The 19,593-nt window shown below is 44.5% G+C and overlaps 2 protein-coding genes across 2 annotated transcripts; both read right to left on the reverse strand.

Annotated features, from left to right (window-relative positions):
- Nucleotides 1–3,279: 3,279 nt before the first annotated feature.
- Nucleotides 3,280–7,820, reverse strand: LOC129327441 (16 kDa beta-galactoside-binding lectin-like). Its single transcript, XM_054976090.1, has 4 exons — nt 7,292–7,820; nt 5,140–5,219; nt 4,784–4,955; nt 3,280–3,485 (listed from the first exon to the last, which is right to left on the reverse strand). The coding sequence occupies exons 1-4, from the start codon at nt 7,298–7,300 to the stop codon at nt 3,339–3,341; spliced, it is 408 nt and encodes a 135-aa protein (XP_054832065.1). The 5' UTR covers nt 7,301–7,820; the 3' UTR covers nt 3,280–3,338.
- Nucleotides 7,821–9,777: 1,957 nt separating this feature from the next.
- LOC129327439 (E3 ubiquitin-protein ligase TRIM7-like) lies at nt 9,778–17,692 on the reverse strand. Its single transcript, XM_054976089.1, has 5 exons — nt 17,672–17,692; nt 17,133–17,238; nt 16,657–16,752; nt 13,812–13,895; nt 9,778–11,450 (listed from the first exon to the last, which is right to left on the reverse strand). Exons 2-5 carry the CDS (start codon nt 17,212–17,214, stop codon nt 10,927–10,929), a joined length of 786 nt encoding a protein of 261 aa, XP_054832064.1. The 5' UTR covers nt 17,215–17,238; nt 17,672–17,692; the 3' UTR covers nt 9,778–10,926.
- Nucleotides 17,693–19,593: the final 1,901 nt, after the last annotated feature.

Genomic DNA, 19,593 nt, shown 5'->3' on the forward strand with positions numbered 1-19,593 from the left:
TGAAGATATGGGTGCTTTGGGATAAGAAGCAGTTTGGAGGCAGAAGAGCATCTTCGGTGTCTGGAAGTACTTGCCTGCTAGGAGAGTATTGTGGCATTTGAAGCCCTCCCCATACAGTGGCAAGTAAACACACAAGAATATCCCAACACCTGTCCTTTGTTTAATCTTGGGAATGGATGTTGCCTGTTACCACACAGCCCAACACAGTGTTGTTCCTTAGGGACACCACTCTGGTAGTCAGTCAACAGACTGGAGTGCTGGGGAGGGGTGGCCTGACATGAAGGATGGTGGGGAAATGTGTGAGGGTCATCAAGGCACAAGCGACTTATGGAGACCCCAGCAAGGGGCTTAAAGGCAAGTAAGGAACAGAGGTAGTTTGCCTCTGCCCTTCTCTGCAAAGCAACCCAAGCCGCCTTGTTTTCCGCTGCCTCAGAAGTTTGGACCAGAACCAGTGGCTTGAAATTAAATCAAAAGAGCTTCTGGCTAAACATTAGGAAGAATTTCCTGACAGAGTGGTCCCTCAGTGGAACAGGCTTCCTTGGGAGGTGGTGGGCTCTCCTTTTTGGGAGGTTTTTGAGCAGAGGCTAGATGGCCATACCATCTGTGAACCTGGGCAGATCGTGAGGGGAAGGGCAGTAGGGGCTGCATCAGTGCTTGATTTCCGTGGCCCTTCTTACATGCCCAGGGTAATGCCAATCGTCACCTTGGGATCGGGTAGCCGTTTTCCACTGGCCAGTTTGGCTAGGGATCCTGGAGGTGTTCCTCCAACTTCTGGGCATGGAGCAGGGGGTCACCGGGGAAGATGGGGGGGGGTAGTTGTGAAGTTCCTGCATTGTGCCAACCCTATGATTCTTTGGCATTTCCCACTCACTTTCTAAAAATATTTGGTGAACACCAAGAGTGTGTCATGACATCCAGAGGCCATGTTGGGGACCCCTGCTCTAGACAGTAACAGATTAGGCATTCAAGATCATAGCCTAAGTAAGGTTCTAATCAACTGGCTTGTTTTTTAGCATAGTATGCTTTGTGTTTCTCAACTGGTTTTAACTGTCCCTGGCTATCCTTTTCCTCAATACCATTTTCCTAAGCTGAAATTACCTCAGACACCATTTGCCCTGTCAGGAAAACTTACTATACAAGAGAAACATCCTTCACAAGGCAAGAGTGACTTTCCTGGGACCATTTCAACTCAGGCAACAGTGTGGGTAGAAATACTTATGCCCCCTTCCCCACATGTTTTGGTCCTACTAGGTGCACACTCACCTGGGAATTCAGTTCATGGGGAAACTCCAGGGCACATTTGATAGTCCTTATGGTGGCCAGAAGGACTTTATAACATGTGTATCAGCTCTGAGCATGGGTTCCATGCTCAGGTAAAGGTAAAACCTGAGCAACAGCTATTCATTTATTATTGTTTACTGTATACTCTGCCCTTCTCTGGGATGGAGACCCAAATCAACTTACATCATTCTCTTCTCTATTTTATCCTCACAACAATACTGTGAGGTAGGTTAGGCTGAGAGTGTGTGAGGGGCCCAAAGTCACTTGGTGGGATTTGGTTTCATTTGCATGCCTATTGTGTTGAAATTATCTTTAGTGACTTTTGATCCTGAGGCTAATTTACACCACAGATTTAAGATGGTTTAGCAGTCTCTCTTTCTCTGCACAGAATCCTGATATTTCTGTACAAAGACATAGCGATCTCTAATACGGTTCAAAGTACCCTTTCCAAAATCTAATCCTACAATTCTTTAGGGGATCCCATGAAAACTAAAGTGGCATATGCAGCTCACATATAAATATGGCTCCATTGAATGCACACTGATAAAAACGGGTGATTTCAGCAGCAACCCTCACCTGTGTCAACAAGAGTTCAAATTAAGAAAAAAGCCCTGGAGGCTTACTTGGATCAAGTTTTGATGTGTTATTTTTCAAAACACCCGCCCATATTATCTTTTTAAAAAACTTAATATAATTACAGTAATTTGCCTCACTTATCATCTTGTTCTTCACAATCCACATTGAAGCATACAAAAGCCTTTAACAGGCCCCAGGAGGCAGACACCCTGATAAACAAAAGGAAATGGATGACATTAAAGTTCAAAATGACAGTGTCAGGCATACTGCTGTGTGACTTTTGTCTGTGTTCTTAATGGTGTCCCTGAGGGTACCATGGTTTCAGAGGAATAAAGATAAACATCTAGACTCAATAAGGAACAGGTGCTTTCTGAGGAGGACAAGGGACTTGGCAACAGCTTCAGTCACATAGATTCAATTATGCACATTTCCTTCATAACAAGCCTCAGATGACTGTGTCTACCATGTCTGGCCACAGAATTATAGAGTCGGGGGGGGGGTCTGGGAAGGATTGGTAGGTGGAGGGGCAAGAGGGGTTTGGGAAGGGCTAAGATGCAGGGGGTGACACGCGTGTAGCCCTGTGAGCCCTGGCTCCACCGAGGCTGTAGCCCAGTGCACCCTGGCTCCGCCAAGAACGGCGCGGCAGGTCTCCAAGTGTGGTGAGCACTTTGCCTCTGCCCCGTTGGCCCGACTCCACCACGAGAGGCACAGCCTGGTTCTGGCAGGACTCAGAGGGTGGCGGACACTTCACCTCCGCCCCGTCGCTCTGGCTCCACCAGGGCTTGCAGGCGTATCGCTCTTCCTGCTCTGCCCTCCTCCTCCAGCTGGGCTATGTAGCCTGGCGGCAGAGGGCCAGGCAGACTTGCCTGGCCATCCGCCACCAGCGGCACCCTCCAGAGGCGGTGTTCCAGGGTGCACTTTTATCCTGGTGAGCCCGTGCAGACGCACCAGGATAAATGTGAGTCATCAGAAACCCACTAAGACAATGATGTTATAGGATATAACCACGCAAGGTACATGAGGGGAAAACATACTTGCTATTCATTTAATTCTTCATAACAGGTATAGGGCCCCTATGCTAAAGGGGACTTCAGAAGTGTAGCCGTACCAGCTAAAGATCTCAGGCAAAGGCTCATGTTTCAAGAAGAGGCATGTTGAGGAACACTACTTCTGTCCTAGCTGATTCATGTTACAAGAAAGCATTTTGGTGTACTTAATTAGCTGGTCATATAGTTTAGCTTCCCAGATTACTAATCTGTATTTTTAGTATTGTAGTTAAAGGTAGCCAGTGCTGGGTTAGCCTGTGAGTTCACCTGTCAGGAATTAACAATGGCATCTCTCCAATTTCTCTGTATACCTGTTCTTCAGTAAGTACATTTACATGCTAACAGCAACTGTGCCAGAAAGCAGGAGACAAAAACATGACCAAGAAGTTTTTTATTTATTTGCATATCTTCTACTAGAACAGGGCACAACTGAAGTCAGTCAAATTTGAGGGATTTGATCCTAAAGTCTCCATCCACAGAGAGGAATTCAGCAGACTCTAGCCCCAGCCGGTTGGGGAACTTGAGCTCCTGGTCCCCATGAAGTTTCACCTTCACCTCTTTTTCATCAAAGGAGATGGAGATCTAAGGAGAGATGTAAAGGAGTTAACTTCTTTAGTTTCCCTGAGAGAATATTGGATTTCTTCCTTTCTCTTGGCCAAGGATACAGCCCCCCTTCTCCGCCCCCCCCCCACACCTCTATACCAAATAAGTAGGTTCAGAGTTGCCAACAGACCTGGAGAAAAATATCCTGTCCCTTGAAAAAAGGATTCATGTGTGGAAATAAGCAACTGAAGGTTTTGTAGTGTGTGGATGTGCAGGTATATATATCTTGATAAGCATCTATTAAAAGGACACTTCTTTAAACAGCTGCAGTCCTAACTAGGTCTTGGTCATCAATTCTGGGCCAACTCAGTTTTACATATTTACTGGTGGTGGAAGAAAGTACCATCAAGTCATAGCGAACTTACAGCAACCCTCTGGTGAGGTTTTCAAGCCAAGAGACTAACAGAGGTGGTTTGCCATTGTCTGCTTCTCGCGTATTCATTACCAGTTGTAAAATGGGCCTTTAGTATTTTATTTACTTAATTTATATCTCACCTTTCTCCCCAAGGGGGACCGGAAGCAGCTTCCATCATTCTCCTTTCCTCCATTTTATCATCACAACAACTCTGCAAGGTAGGTCTGGCTGCGTGTGCAAGTGGCCCAGCAAGCTTCCGTGGCACAGTGGGGATTCAAACCTGGGTCTCCCACATCCTAATCTGACATGGTAACCACTACACTGATTCACATGTATATCAAACAACTTTTCCCAATAGGGTACAATATTTTTTATTAACACCAGCAGAAATACACTAAATGTTCATTTGACCATTAAGAGCAGATCAAGTTCCTCCTTACATGTACACGCAAGATGACATCGCTTTGCCCCAAAAGTAGTCAAAATGAGCGGGGTCTAAGCTTTCTTCATGTTAGCCAAAAGAGATTCTCTTGGAAGCAACTAACAAACAGCGACATGCCTATATACAGCAATAGATGCCTAGAAACAGGGTGTTAACCTGTAACTTTTCACATGCCCCATATTATGTGGCAGCGGTTAAACAGAAACCAGAGTTGTGAATGACATGATGTTATCCCCGCCCCCCATATTTATGGTCAAGATTTCCAGTCTCAGGGCCAAGCTACAAGTGACAAATGACACTTGAACAGCAAGTGGATTGAGTGGAGTGCAAGGGCCAAGCTACACATGACGAATGACACTTGAACGGCAAGTGGATTGAGTGGAGGGCAAGTGAACAGGGAGAAATACACTTGCCGTTCAAGTGTCATTCGTCACTTGTAGCTTCACCCTCAGCTTCTCTGCACTGGACTCTTCTACCCACCTTGGTTTCTTCTCCCTGCTGGAAGGGGAAGAGAGACTCTCGCAGCTCCTCACCCCACTCGCCGCCTGCCATGGAGTTACATACAACGGTCCTGGTATCTCCATGGCAACTGAAGCGAGGGTTGAAGTGAAGAATCAGATCTGAGCCATTCCGACCAAGGTTGACAGCAAAGCTAGTTGCACACATACACAAAAGAAAGTTATGAGGGATGCGATCTGTTTTGTATCAGAGGAATGAAGCATTCCCTGGCCTTTGTCCCAATGTGTAATCGATCATCATTGCTAGACTCGTTCCCCGCCCCGCCCCCGCTCACCATGCCATCCTCCAATAAGACTTACTGTTCTATCAGTACAAACCTCTTTGCCTCTGGCATCACACACCCCTTGACTTTGAGGCATTGTCCAGCCTTGATCTTCAGGTGGGAGATGACCAGTTTCTTAAAGAACAACAAACAGAAGTTAGGAAGAGAGTATGTACCTTCCAGCAGAAAAGGAAGGAAGGGGCTCCACCTAGGTTAGCACAAGGATCCCAAACAACAGCCGCAAAGGTTACTGCACCAAGAATTTTCATGAGCTCTACAGCCGATTCCTAGCAATACACCGCATGCATGCTGGAAGACCTGGGTCCTCACAGGAAGCAGCTTGTGCACATTTTACACTAGTTAATAGTTTACACTAGTTTATAGGGCACTTCATAGAGTACACTAGTTTATAGGGCACTTCATAGAGTTTTAAACATCAAACAATACTTGCTCCATGGACTTCCAGCTACTCTTTGGGGTCTTTCCCATGGGCAACCCCCTGCAGTTTTCCCATTGCTGCTGCAACACAACATCAATGGGTGGATGGATGTTTTCTTGCACTTTCCCAACCAGTTCTCCTTGGCCAGTATTCCTTCACCCCAGCAGGCCTTTTAAAGTTTGTTTGTCAAGGATCAGCAATAGATCACTAAATCTAGATCACTAAAATTATCTACTAGGTCCTTTGAATTTTCTACTTTATTATTTTTTTTCAACAAAGTCTCTAGCCTCCCTTGTGTTATGGAGACAGGATAGGAAAGGTACGTCTCAGCAACAAGAAGGGCTAGAGCAGTGGTTCCCAACTTTTAAGTATAAAGACTCCTTTTAAACTGCAAAATATTTATGCAGACCTCTGCATGATGGTAGTTGTATTAGTATCTGTTGATTAAGAAATACATGACAAACAGCAACTATGAATTCAGTAATGCTTTTAAAGGAATTGTGTTTTATTAATCACTACATATACATAGTTTGAAAAATAGTAATACCTTTATATACAAGGGTACATTCCAGATGCTTGTAACAAAGGGTTTCTTGATGTAACTACAGCCCACCAGGGTAGGCAGTACAGACCAATGAAATCACACAGTAGAAGTATGTTATAGTGTCTGTTGTAGCTGCCTAGAATGAGCCCTGTGCTATAGTTAACCCATACTTATAGGCAGGGCTTTTTTTCAGCTGGAACACAGTGGAACGGAGTTCCAGAACCTCTTGAAAATGGTCACATGGCTGGTAGCCCCGCCCCCTGATCTCCAGACAGAGGGGAGTTTAGATTGCCCTCTGCGCCGCACAGAGGACAATCTAAACTCCCCTCTGTCTGGAGATCAGGGGGCGGGGCCACCAGCCATGTGACCATTTTCCCTGAGGACAACCCACTGAGTTCTACCACCTCTTTTCCCAGAAAAAAAACCCTGATTAAGGACAATATAGAATGTTCCTTGGCGAGAAAGTTCTCAATTGTGCAGGATCAAGGCATGATCAAAGGAAGCCGGGTTGCTCCCCCACCCTCATATGAACTTAGTGATGGCACTTCTTATGAGGAGTGGTTCTGCAGCCCTGGCTGGGCTGGTGCATACTTGGGGAGCCTCCAGCAAAGGCTGTCCTAATGCCATCTACTGTGATATGGGCTTGAATAAGGAGATCAGCTGGAGAGGCCTAACAGATATTATTATAAGGCTTTCACAATCTACCTACTGCCAATTTTTAAAATGGCCCCTGGTGTTTCAGGAAAGGAAATAACTGTGGGAAAATGCAGCAGAGAAAACGGAACCAGAGAAGATGGCACCTTTTGAAATGTTTTATACATTCCACATAGAAGGCAAACAAGCGATTATGCCATGTACCAGCAGGAAACATCAGTTCAGAGTTTATTTGAGAAAGCAGGAAGAAAGCTCAGGGAAGCCATGGAAAGAGAAGAGCTAAGCAATGATAGTGTTGGAGCGGAAAATCAGCCTATTAGAATCCTACAGGAGAAAACAAGCAATGCATCAGAACTAGTCTCATCTCTCAAGTGCTTCCTATAACTAACTTTTACCTTCATCAATACAGTATAGATTACTTATTAGAAGGACAGTCCTTCAGTCCATGCTTATTCTATCCTATAATGCACTCCTCAGTTATAAGGTATTCCTTTATACAATCGACTTCACTAAACACTATTTTAAAAACTTACGTAGAGAATATCAGAAAACCATATACATGCAACTTACAGCATCCATTGTGAAGGCTTCAGAAATCACTTTCTAGCAAACCCACTACAACAGAATTTTCTTACTTTGTCTGAGCTTTAGATAGCAGCCTAGAGCCAGCCCTTCAGTCTTCCAGCCAATCACAGTTAAGCCTGTAAAAACCCATGATCAAAGAAGGAGGTGTGGCCATTGGAGAGTGAGAGATGACCAGGTGGGATGCATTCAACCAAATTGCAAAGTGGCATGTCTATTCATGGAATACCACTTCAGTCAGTAAGAGCCCTTTCTAGACAACACTGTGGAGATGCATGAAAGTATTTGTGTCCTAGCCAATCAGAGAGAAGATGGGTGTAGCCATAGACATCTGAGAAGCCTAGGTACATTGAAAGTAAAGGTAGTCCCCTGTGCAAACATGGAGTCATTACTGACCCGTGGGGGATGTCTCATCATGATTTACTGGGAACAAATCTACTTGATCTCAGTTAAAAAGGGTCCAGTAGCACCTTTAAGACTAACCAACTTTATTGTAGCATAAGCTTTCGAGAATCACAGTTCAGCTTATGCTACAATAAAGTTGGTTAGTCTTAAAGGTGCTACTGGACTCTTTGATTTTGCTGCTACAGACTAACATGGCTAACTCCTCTGCACTTGATCTCAGTGAGATTCACTTTTTAGGAAAAATGCACATTTATTATAGACTTAGGCTGCACATTTGAAACCTAGTTTATACCAAGAGATACCATCCAAGAATCTCATCATTGGTATTTCTGGCATTAAATTGGTTCTGGCTATAAATACAGAGCTTGGCATACAGGCCTTCACCACAGAGGTAAAAGTGCCGTTCTGATAGGTGTTCATTACAACCGCCAACAGGCCTGGAGAAATCTGTCCCATCCCTTTAACAGAGGCTTAATAGGATGTTAATTTACCAGGATAGGTGATGTATCAACATGCGCATAAAAGCTTCAGCTGCCCGTTCCTATACATTAAAGAGACAGGACATTTCTTCTCCAGGCTGTTGGCAACAGAGAGTAAAAACCAGTAGCAACCAGGGCTTCTTTTCTGGGGAAAGAGGTGGTGAAACTCAGTGGGTTGCCCTTGGAGAAAATGGTCACATGGCTGGTGGCCCTGCCCCCTGATCTCCAGGCAGAGGGTAGTAGAGATTGCCCTCCGCGCCGCTTGGCGGTGCATAGGGCAATCTCAACTCCCCTCTGTCTGGAGATCAGGGGGCGGGGCCACCAGACATGTGACCATTTTCAAGAGGTTCCAGAACTCCGTTCCCCCGTGTTCCCCCTGAAAAAAAGCCCTGGTAGCAACTATCCACTGATATTGAACTCTAATTTTTTTTCTATCTGGCGGTTTATACCATTAGCAGAATCATGCACCAGTGTGTTGTAGTTCAGAGTATTGGACTCAGGGAGAACTGTGTTCAGATCGCATGAATATACACAGTAGCTCTTCAGGATCTCAGGTATACCCTCTTGCCATGAAACTTACTGGGCAAACTTGGGCTAGTCACTCATTCTCAGCTAACCTACCTCAGAAGGTTGTTGTGAGGGCAAAATGAAGGGGGAGCAACCCTAATTACAGAATGACAAGCCTAACTGAAGATGAACTGATGCTCCTCTGTCTGTGTGTGTGTGTGTGTGTTCATGATATGAGGGACTTTCCTATTGTTGGAAAGTACATGTTGCGAGGTAAGCTGCTGGAAATCCTGTAAATTGTGTTTTGGAAACAGTGATCTGTTGTGTTTGCCAGGATAACTCTGGGAACAACAGCAGAGTGGCATAAACAAGAGAGGGTCTGGAGAACCTGGACCCAACTCTTAAAAAATCTGCACATCCAAAGATACCACCAGCCACAGCTCTCTTCAGGGCAGATTCCAGATGGCTAACGTTCATGCGGAACGTCGCGCCTCGTTGTGGGGAAAATGCGAAATATCGCGTTTCCTCGCGTGAGTTTTGAGCGACGTCGTGCAAAACTCGCGTGAGGAAACGCAATATTTCGCATTTTCCCCACAACGAGGCGCGACGTTCCACATGAACGTTAGCCATCTGGAATCGGCCCAGCTGTGGCTCTCAAAATCTTCTGCTACAATAAAGTTAGTTAGTCTTAAAGGTGCTACTGGACTCTACTATCTCACTAGTTGGGGATGTTTCCATTTGTCCTGACCTAAAAATGTTGTTCTACTCTAGCTTTGGGAAAGGTAGTTATCATTGTTCTTGCCAGGGCTCATTTTGAGGGGGAATGCGCAGGAACGCAGTTCCGGTAGTTCCCCAAAGAGGTCACATGTCAGGTGGCCTCGCCCACCTGACTCTCGGCCATTTGGGGCCTGTTTTGGCCTGGATTGGTGCTGAAACGGCCCGGATCGGGCCTCTGATGGGTGGCGGATCACTCTCTCGCTCAGCAGCGGCCTGATCCTGACCATTCTGGGCCCCTTTTTGGCCATTTTCAGTCCCTTTCTACCATTTTGGTTCCAATATCAGCTCTAAATGGCCAGGATTGGGTCCAAAACAGCCAGGATAGGTGATGTCAGGGGGTGTGGCATATGCAAATCAGTTATGCTAATGACACGTTTCAGGTGATGTCAAGGGGTGTGGCATATGCTAATGGTTAGATAATGAGTTATGCTAATTAGTTCCTCCAGCTCTTTTTCTACAAAATGACCCCTGGTTCTTGCCCCTGCCTTAGATCCTGCAATTCAAAGAAAACCCTAATCAAGAGAAAACTTTAATATTACAGGCTGAGTGCCATTGCTGTGTGTGTGTGTGCCTGTATGTGCATATGATATCTATATACAAGCAATGAGGAGGAGTGGGCCTAGGAGCCCCATCTTCTATCTGAACATTATCAGACCCATAGTAGCACTGAATGGGGCCACAGTCTCCGCCCCCCACATATGCATTGTTCATGCACACATTAGCTGTCTCTGTACAGGGATAGGCTCTCACCAAGGAAAGCAGTGGACATGCAGGTCAGGGTAGATCAAGACCCTCCAAAGAAGGAAACGACCCATGTGTTCCTCAGCTATACAGCCCGGAAAATCCACAACCATCGACCCATGTGTTCCTCAACCATTGTAACTTTTCCACTTTGATAGGATGGATAAGGGCCAGTGTGGTATCATGGACAACAGGACTTAGGAAACCCATGTTCAGATCTCTCCTCCCCTAACCTACCTCGCAAGGTGGTTGGGAGGAGGCGACATGGAGGATACTTGTATTACCTGAAGATTTTCAGAGAAGATGAGATAAGAATGTTTGAAAGAAATCAAGTAGTGGTAGTTAAGGTTTTCCAACAGTTAACATTTATCTTGTACCATTCCAAACACTTGACACAGGACCACAATCTTAACACTCCCCACTGCATAGTTCCAAAACAGTATAACAGTGAAATCCCAAACAGAGTAACTGAAATCAGTGGTCTTAGACTGGAGTAACTCTGCTTAGGATTTCACTGAAAGTTGCATAAATCCCCCTACTCCTATTGCAAGAAGAGGCCCCTTCAGTCACAGAACCAGAACCAGATTGTAAGCCTCTATGGTTGATGTGGTGTTGGCATTACCACCTCTTCAAGAAGAAATAACAAAAGAGTCCTCCAAGATCACACAGCTTAGGAAGTTCTACAAGAGCTTCTTTGGGATTGATTTCAGCGTCTCATGGATGCAGCATGAGTTGCGTTCCTTCCCACACACGGAACCAGGGGTAAATCTTTTCTCCAGGAAACGAGACTGAAGAGAAAATGTAGATTGACTTCTTGGTTTCAACATTGAAAAATTCCACTTGTTTATTGGCAAAGTCTAGAGAGACACGGATTCTGCGGGGCTTCTTATCAAAGGATAGTTTTGTATGCTGAGGAGAAGTGAAAGCTAAATAGTTGCCAAGTCCCCAGTACTCCCCAATGGCCCAGATCCCCTCTGTAGTGCTAAATTCTGGTAAACCTTTTCTCTTCAGAGACCCCTTGGCAACCCCCACAGCCCATTCGCCATTCCCCTTCACTTCAACTTCCCAGCAGTGTTGCCCAGAGTCGAATCCCTGGTTGCCCAACACCCAAACACGCCGATCAAATCTCTCTGTGTTGTTGGGAAGGATCTTTTCTTCCTCTCCCCAGCTGACAGTTTTCTGATCCGTGGACAGGACGAGTCGGGGGTGAGCAGTGGCTGGATTCAGTGTCACATAGGCTGAGGAGAAAGAGAAGGTCAGAACGTTTGGCATGGAATGTAGTTCTGGGTGTTTGCTAAATTAGCTCTAGGGTTAACAGGTCCAGATTGAGAAGATGGATGGAAGCTTTAAGGGCCTAGCTACACAACATGGTTCCCCAGGGCTGGTTGACAGATGTGGTCTGGGAGTTCTGTGTTTGGAACTTGATTACCAGGTGTGGGCTGGCCTGATTTGGATTGGGACTGTGGTGTGTGGGGAGAGATTATTTAAGTCTTCTTCAGCCTGCTGCTTCCTAACCTAAAATGCAGGGAGCCGCTGTGTCCTGGTTGGAGAAACTTAGAGCCAAGCTACAAGTGACTTTTTTCATGTGTAGAACACTTGATGGTTTTCGCAAGTTTTCCTGGGAACTGAAGCTCCAGTGTCCCTCCCCTCTCTTTTAGATTCGCTGCCTGAACAGCCAGAGAAAGCCGGCTGCAGCAGCAGCTTTTGCAAATTGTTCCTCCAGTCACGAGCCTGCTCTCAACGATCTTTGGGGGCAGGCAGCTGCAGCTTTCTCCCTTGGGCGTCTTGTTCCCGGGGAGATGCTCTGGAGAAAGCCGATGTGTTGGTGAAGCTGGGCAGGACACCCAGGGAGAAAGTTGCAGCTGCCCGCCCCCAAAGATCGTTGAGAGCAGGCTTGTGACTGGAGGAACGATTTGCAAAAGCTGCTGCTGTAGCCAGCTTTCTCTGGCTCTTCAGGCAGAAATTCTAACAGAGAGGAGAAGGACACTGGGACTTCAGTTCCCAAGAAAACTTGCGAAAACCATCAAGTGTTCCACGCATGAAAAAAGTCACTTGTAGCTTGGCTCTTAGTGCTGATGTTTGTTATCATTATTTGTGGTTGAAGTTGAGAATAAGGCACTAGGAATTGTGAATCAGCCTTGTCCTTGAACCCTACAGCAGCAGGCAAGTTGGTATTGCAGAAAGGCATAACATTCAGTACAGAGGGCCCCCCCTTATTTTGCATCTAACCCTTCCTTTTTCTGCAGAGACAGAAGCAGGTTTGCCTATCACTTGTGCTCTGACAGCTAGTGATCTTCTTGCAGATGTGCATCCCACGGCTTTTTGAGGGCTAGAGGAATTGTCCTTAACTAGCAATGATAGCTGGAGCCTATTTCTGTCATTTTGCAAACTATGCAAAACAGAACTGTCCAGGAAGGTGATATAAAGGTAAGAGGGTTCTGTTATAATAACACGGTTTAGTAAGGTGCTTTTAAAAAAAGGATGAATCATATAGTACATATTATCTGTATGCTGTTATGTATTATCCTACTTTGACTGCTTTGTTTTTATACTTGGTACCAGATACCATTTTCTGCATTGTTTTAACATATCATGTCAAATACTCTGTTTTAGCTTGCTGCAATCCTAGTCCTGCTATTAGATGTCTTGTTCTATTGTATCATTTTTTCCAAATGTCCCAAATGTTGTTCATTGTAATAATAATAAATTTGATTGATTTATACTGTGTAATCTGCCGTTAATCTCGGTGAGAAAGCCAGATTGTAAATCAAGTAAGTAAACAAATACTTGTATTGCTTTTGGAGCCAGCAAAGGGGCAGAAACTGAGATTTGTAACTGATTGCAAGAAGGCATTGTGCTTTTGGAGAAGTTTTAAGCAGATGCTGTTTAGCTTGGGGGAAGACTGATGCAACTTTGCAGATGAATCCTGTTCAGGCCTGCTTCTCTTGGTATAAGTAAGTTGATGTCATACTAGGCAAGGCGTCAAAGAAATCAGCCCCTTTCACATCACCGGCAGCAACTTTTGTAACTCTGTTGCCAGGGCCACTTATCTCTAGGAATATTTTACTGTCTGAATTATTGACATGAGAAATGTGTCAAGAAGGTTCAAAACTATTGCAGGTGGGTAGTCATATTGGTCTGCAGTAGAACAGCAAAGCATCTTAAAGACCAACAAGCTTTCCAGTGAAAATGCTTTCAAGAGTTAAAGCTCTCTTCTTCAGATATCTGATGAAGGGAGCTTTAATTGTTCTTGAAAGTTTATACCCTGGTAATCTTATCGGGCTTTAAAATACTACTGGACTTGAATCTAGTTTCAAAACAGTCATCCTTACGCATCTCCTAACTTCTAATGAGCACCACCTTAAATAAAACAAGCTCATTCTTAAGCTACCTGGTCCATACATTGTTATAACCATAAACGGGGGATCCCCCTGATCATCCCCCCCCCCGCCACAATTATTTAAATATAATTAGGGAAAGAGGGCTCTTGATTTCTAGAAGTATCATGGATTATGCTGTGTTTGAGTTCTGTGACTAGCCAATTCAAATGCGCTGACGAAGCCTGAGGTAAAAGTTGTAGGAAATAGAGTGGAAGTCACCTTTTGTAGTGCCTGAGTCCCAATCACATGAATTGGAAAGGTTTCCTTGACAAGAACCATCTTGCATGCCTCTCACCTGAAAAACTTTGGGGAAAAAACACCTCAGGGTTAAGGGAGAAAACATGACACTACCATCCAGAGAAGCTGAGTCATCCCTCTTCTCTCCCCTCTTCCCTGCTGTGGGCCAAATGAAAACATTAATTGCTTCATTGACAGGGAGACACGAAAGGGCAATTGGAAGGAGGAAGCCAGCAACCACAGCCACTTCCTCCTTGCTGTTAAAATTAGACAGACAGGGCCTCGGGATTGCAAGCTGACAAAAGAAAAGGTTTGTACCAAAACACCCCCACATATGGCATCAAAAAAAGCAATATTCAGACAGCAGCAGAAAAATACTTTCATCTACCAAGACATTCTGCTGGTGTGTTTGTCAACTGCCTGGACAAAAAATATGCCATGTCCCTTTCACAGAGGCTTGGTGGGATGTTATTTATCAGGCAATGTAATTTACCACTATGCCCTGAAAAGCTTTGGCTGCCCTTTCTGACACCTTAAGCCTCTGTTAAAGGAACATGACATTTTTTTCCAGGCCTCTTGCCAACCCTATTGGTAACCCGAAAGTCACTATCATTCAACAAAGAAACAAGACTCGGTTAGAAATTGATAGATTGGAATATAGCAGGGTTGATTGTATTAGTTTGGGAGTTAAACAGAGGGTCACACCTTTATTTAAGCTGCTATAGTTCTTTAAATTAGATAGCCATAACTGTGGTATCATCAATTACTGTTCTTGTGAGTCGCTGCCACTATGTTTTTCTTGCATGTTTTTTGAGGTTTACAGAGAAATGGAGCAAACGATTGCACACCTCTCATAATGATATTTGGTCAAGGCTAGGATTGCCAGCTCTGGTTGATGAAATTCCTGGAGATTTTGATGGTGGGGTCTGAGGAGGGTGGGGTTTGGGAGGGGAGGAACTTGAGCGGGGTATAATGCTATAGACTCCACCCTCCAAAGGAGCTATTTTCTCAAGAGGAACTGATATCTGTCATCTGGACATGAGTTGTAATTCCGGGAGATTTCCAGTCACTACCTAGAGGTTGGCAACCCTGGGCCAAGGTTATGTCTATCTATTGCATATTTAAACCCACCTTTTCTTTAAGCAGGCACTAGACAGTAGCCCAGCTCACTTAATATTACCAACTCTGACCTGCAGAGCTCTCCTTCAGGGCCTCAGGCAGAAAAAGGTTGTTTCCAGCACCTACCAATTATGGCATTTGACCTGGAGATGCCAGAGCTTTAATGTGGAGTTTTCTGCCCGCAAAACAGATGATCTACCATTCAGCCAGTACTTCTTCTATCTGAGGGCCTTTTTTACCCACTGTTTGCCACAACTGTGGTTTTCTTTCTCTCATGGGTATATATTTTCTGCTGACTGAACTTTCACTTCATCAGGTTAAAGAAGTAAGCTCTTCCCAAAGGAAGTTTATACTTTAATAAATCTACTAGTCTATGGTTCTACAAGACTCCTCTTTATAGGAGACAGACAAGTTTGCCTCACTGGAATCTAGCAACTCTTGTCACTGCTGTTTCGACCGACATGTGCTTTAACTATTTATGAACATACAGAAAATCAACAGGTGAAGCTCCTTTCTGTCATGGAGGTGTAACATGGGGAAAGATATACCTGTAGGTTTTGTGCCTGCAATTACTCCAAGCTTCAGTTCCTTTACAATGATTATGATAAAAATTTGTCGGAGTTACAAGAAGAGCTCACAGCACTATTTACAGCATAGAAACAAAGTAATAAACATGATATCTCAAATCAAAATATTTAGAAACAGCAGACGCCACAGTAAAAACAGGAGAAAACAGCGAGTCAAATAATGGGCAATTTTAAAAAGCTTTTTGAAATTAGAGAAGACTTAGCAGCATGGAAGGAAATGACTGAGCATATCTCCATAGAGGGGAGCACTTGAGGGCTGATTTAGGATTGCAAATGAATTGGTACACAAAGTGGAGACCAGCATTATTTCCGTCTTCTAATCTGTTCAAGATATCGGAAGAGCTGTTAACATGATACTGGAACTTTCTATGTGGGCTGACTCGCAACATAAATCTCAAAAAAATTTAGATGGGGTGGTGAAATATTTCAAAGGGATACAAGCTGCTAATTAACTTTCACCTCAGAAAAATAAAAGCATGTCCAAGGAGCTACCAACAGTCAGATGAGCTTTTCTCCAGACCTCAGCCATTTCCAGATGGCTTTCCTTCACCTGGAACGTCGTGCCTCGTCGCGGTGAAAATGCGAAATATCGCATTTCCTCTCGCGAGTTTTGTGCGACGTCGTGCAAAACTCGCGAGAGGAAATGTGATATTTCACATTTTCACCGCAACGAGGTGCGACGTTCCGGGTGAAAGTGAGCCATCTGGAAACGGCCCTCTTCAGGACAACATAAAGTAGCCTGTTGAGTCTGTCTCTCACATTTTACAGCAGTCCCTTAAAAGTGAGTTGTATAGAGTGTACTCCAACCACCTGGTTGGCCTTCTTTGAGTTCAGCTTCCATATCACATATTTGTCCCATCCTTCCTCTAAAAAAGGCAACATAGACAGGTTTCCCCTCCCTATCTTCACAACAACCCTGCAAGGTAGGTTGGGCTGAGAGAGTGATTGTCCCATCATCACCATGTAAGCTTTCATGGGCAGAATCGGGATTTAAATCCAGATCTCCTATTTCTACCTGGACACTGTGACCACTACATCACACTTACTCTCCCAAAAACACTGCATGGGGATAAAGTGATGGGCAAAATTTCACAAAATTAAGAGAGATAATACAAACCTACCTATAAGAATAGCAATTACGGTTATGTTCAGAGCAATGCTCCCTGTTAGAAAAGTCCCTAGCGTGATTTTCCAGCACTGGACTTTGGAAGAGGTATCTGTGGAATTAAGTTTAATCATGAAAAAGCATAACTCCATTTGGAGGATACAGAAGCAACAAGGGTTGGCGAAAGCTGCTGTTTTGCTCTCTCTGCCCCATGAGGAGAAAGATCGTGGTCTCTTGTGCAGAATGTTTCCTTATTCTCTGAGGTAATAAGGGACCCGGAGTAACACGGTATGTCCCAGTCACATCAGAGCTCAATCGCTGAAGATTAATGCTGTATAAATACTGAGAACACTAGCAGCACCCACAACTTTGGTATGAAAGAAGCAGTAAGATATTAGACATGCTTAAAAATACAAATAAAAATGAACCACCCCTTTCCAGCATTACTCTTGCAAGCCAGTTAAAGCCACATTGGCTCCTACAGACCAATACCGTGCGTCTTTTCAGGGGTGGGTCGCATGTAGCTCTCTCTTCTTGATAGGTCGATGGCCATATATCCCTCTTCGTCCTCCATTCTTCTTCTTTGGTGTTGTTTTACCTAGAAATTTAGAGAGAAGCCAGCTGGGAGACAAGCAAGACCATTCCAGAAAGTCAGGCTTTCTAGCTTTGGAAGGGGAACTTCAGTTTCTCTGACTATTCCGACCACAAATGATGCAAATTGTGTTGCAAGAGCAACCCCCCTCCCTTTCCTTGGTCATTCTGGCCAGAGATCCTTTTTCAGTTCCCAGCAATGTGGTCTGAAGCCAACCTCACCAAACCCATTTATGTAACTGACCGTAAGAAAGAATGTAGAAATGTGTGTCCTTCCTCTCTTAGGTGTGCGACACAAGAGCCTCACAATACAGTTCTGCTAAATAGAGCTATACGTCCTTTCCTGCTGTGGATTGCCTAGATAGTCTTCGTGCTCTTTCTAATGCGTTCCCTGCCCCTATGATCATGAACAAGACCAATAGTAGCCGTGAAAAACTTACTACGTTACATTGAACCAGGGCTTTTTTTCTGGGAAAAGAGGTGGTGGAACTCAGTGGGTTGCCCTCGGAGAAAATGGTCACATGGCTGGTGGCCCCGCCCCCTGATCTCCAGACGGATCTAAACTCCCCTCTTGTCTGGAGATCAGGGGGCGGGGCCACCAGCCATGTGACCATTTTCAAGAGGTTCCGGAACTCCATTCCACCGCGTTCCAGCTGAAAAAAAACCTGCATTGAACAAATAAAAAAAAAATCTCCGCATGACTCTGAATTAGAAATAAAGTGCCGGCTCATTTAACATCCAACTCTCTGACAGTATATATAAAGTACATTTAAACAAGAACCAGCACTTATTAATCAGCTGTCCAAAATATATAGGAATCTCAATCATACAAAGTGCAGATGCTTACTCAAGTGTAGACCCATTCAGATTTCCATAAGGCGAGAGTCCATAGACGTCCTGTTTAAATTCTTAGTTCATCCTTGTGACTATACCAGACGGGTGTCATTCTTGCCATTTCAAAGGCTGTTTTCCTCAGGGTAGTTACATTTGCCACATAAAGTCCCACTAACTTACAGCAAAGGAATAAAAAATTCTTCAGCTTGCAACAGGTGTGAGCGAGTTGTTCCAGTTGTTCTAGCTGGAACACCACGCCCACACCTATTGCAAACCGAATACTTTTTGCTTCCTTTACTGTAAATTGGTAGGAACAATTGGTGTTGCTGATACAACACGCCCATAACTATTGCCTTATAATCATTACATGTTCTTGTTCTATTTGGATGAAGCAGTATGAGAAACTTGTGTACATTCTATGCATTGCATTGATCTATTTATGACCTGTTTATGTTTCATATATTGTTAACTTGTTTCTTCTGGCATACTCTACTAGGATATTTATAGGCACTGGCACTTCCAAAATTAAGAGACTATATGTCTCTACTTATAACTCTTTCCCAATGTTTCTATTGGAAGTCTTCTAGCTGTATCATCTATCTGAATGAGTCTACACTTGCACATTTTTATGATTAAGATGTTCTATCTATTTTGGACAGTTGATTAATAAGTGCTGGTTCTTGTTTAAATTTACTTTATATCAGGGCTTTTTTTCTGGGAAAAGAGGTGGTGGAACTCAGTGGGTTGCCCTCGGAGAAAATGGTCACTTGGCTGGTGGCCCCGCCCCTGATCTCCAGACAGAGGGGAGTTTAGATTGTCCTCCGCAGCACAGAGGGCAATCTAAGCTCCCCTCTGTCTGGAGATCAGGGGGCGGGGCCACCAGCCATGTGACCATTTTCAAGCGGTTTTGGAACTCCGTTCCCCTACGTTCCTGCTGAAAAAAAGCCCTGCTTTATATACACTTCCATGGAGTTGGACATTAAATGAGCGGCACATTATTTATTGATTCGTTCAATGTAAATTTGTAAGTTTTTCATGGTTACTATTGCTTTTGTTTATCCTTTACCGTGATACTCTCCCGTTGTTGCTACCCATGATCATGAAAGCAGCCAAACTAGGACACACAGATATGTTAAGGCAGGGAGCCCCAATGTGGTCTCCGTGGGGGCCATGGAGCATGCAGAACCTTCCCTGGTGCCCATCCAATGGCCAGGGCCAAGTGAGGCTTTTGCCCAGCAAGCCTTCTAATTGGCCATTGGAGATTTGATTGGCTGTGAGATTTTTAAAAACATTACTTTGGCAGCAGCTGCCACACACCATTTGGGGAGGAGATTTCCCTTCCTCTGCAAGTCATTGTGAGTGACTTTGTGACAAGAAGTTAGGCCCTGAGTATGCCTCTCCTGACTGGGAGCATTATAAATATTGATTGCGGTTACAGTTCTCCATCTTGAGACCCAGTTTGATGTAGTGGTTAAGAGCAGCAGGACTCTAATCAGCAGAACCGAGTTTGATTCCCCACTCCTCCGCT

This window comes from Eublepharis macularius, chromosome 4 (genome assembly GCF_028583425.1).
Source record: "Eublepharis macularius isolate TG4126 chromosome 4, MPM_Emac_v1.0, whole genome shotgun sequence".
NCBI lineage: Eukaryota > Metazoa > Chordata > Lepidosauria > Squamata > Eublepharidae > Eublepharis > Eublepharis macularius.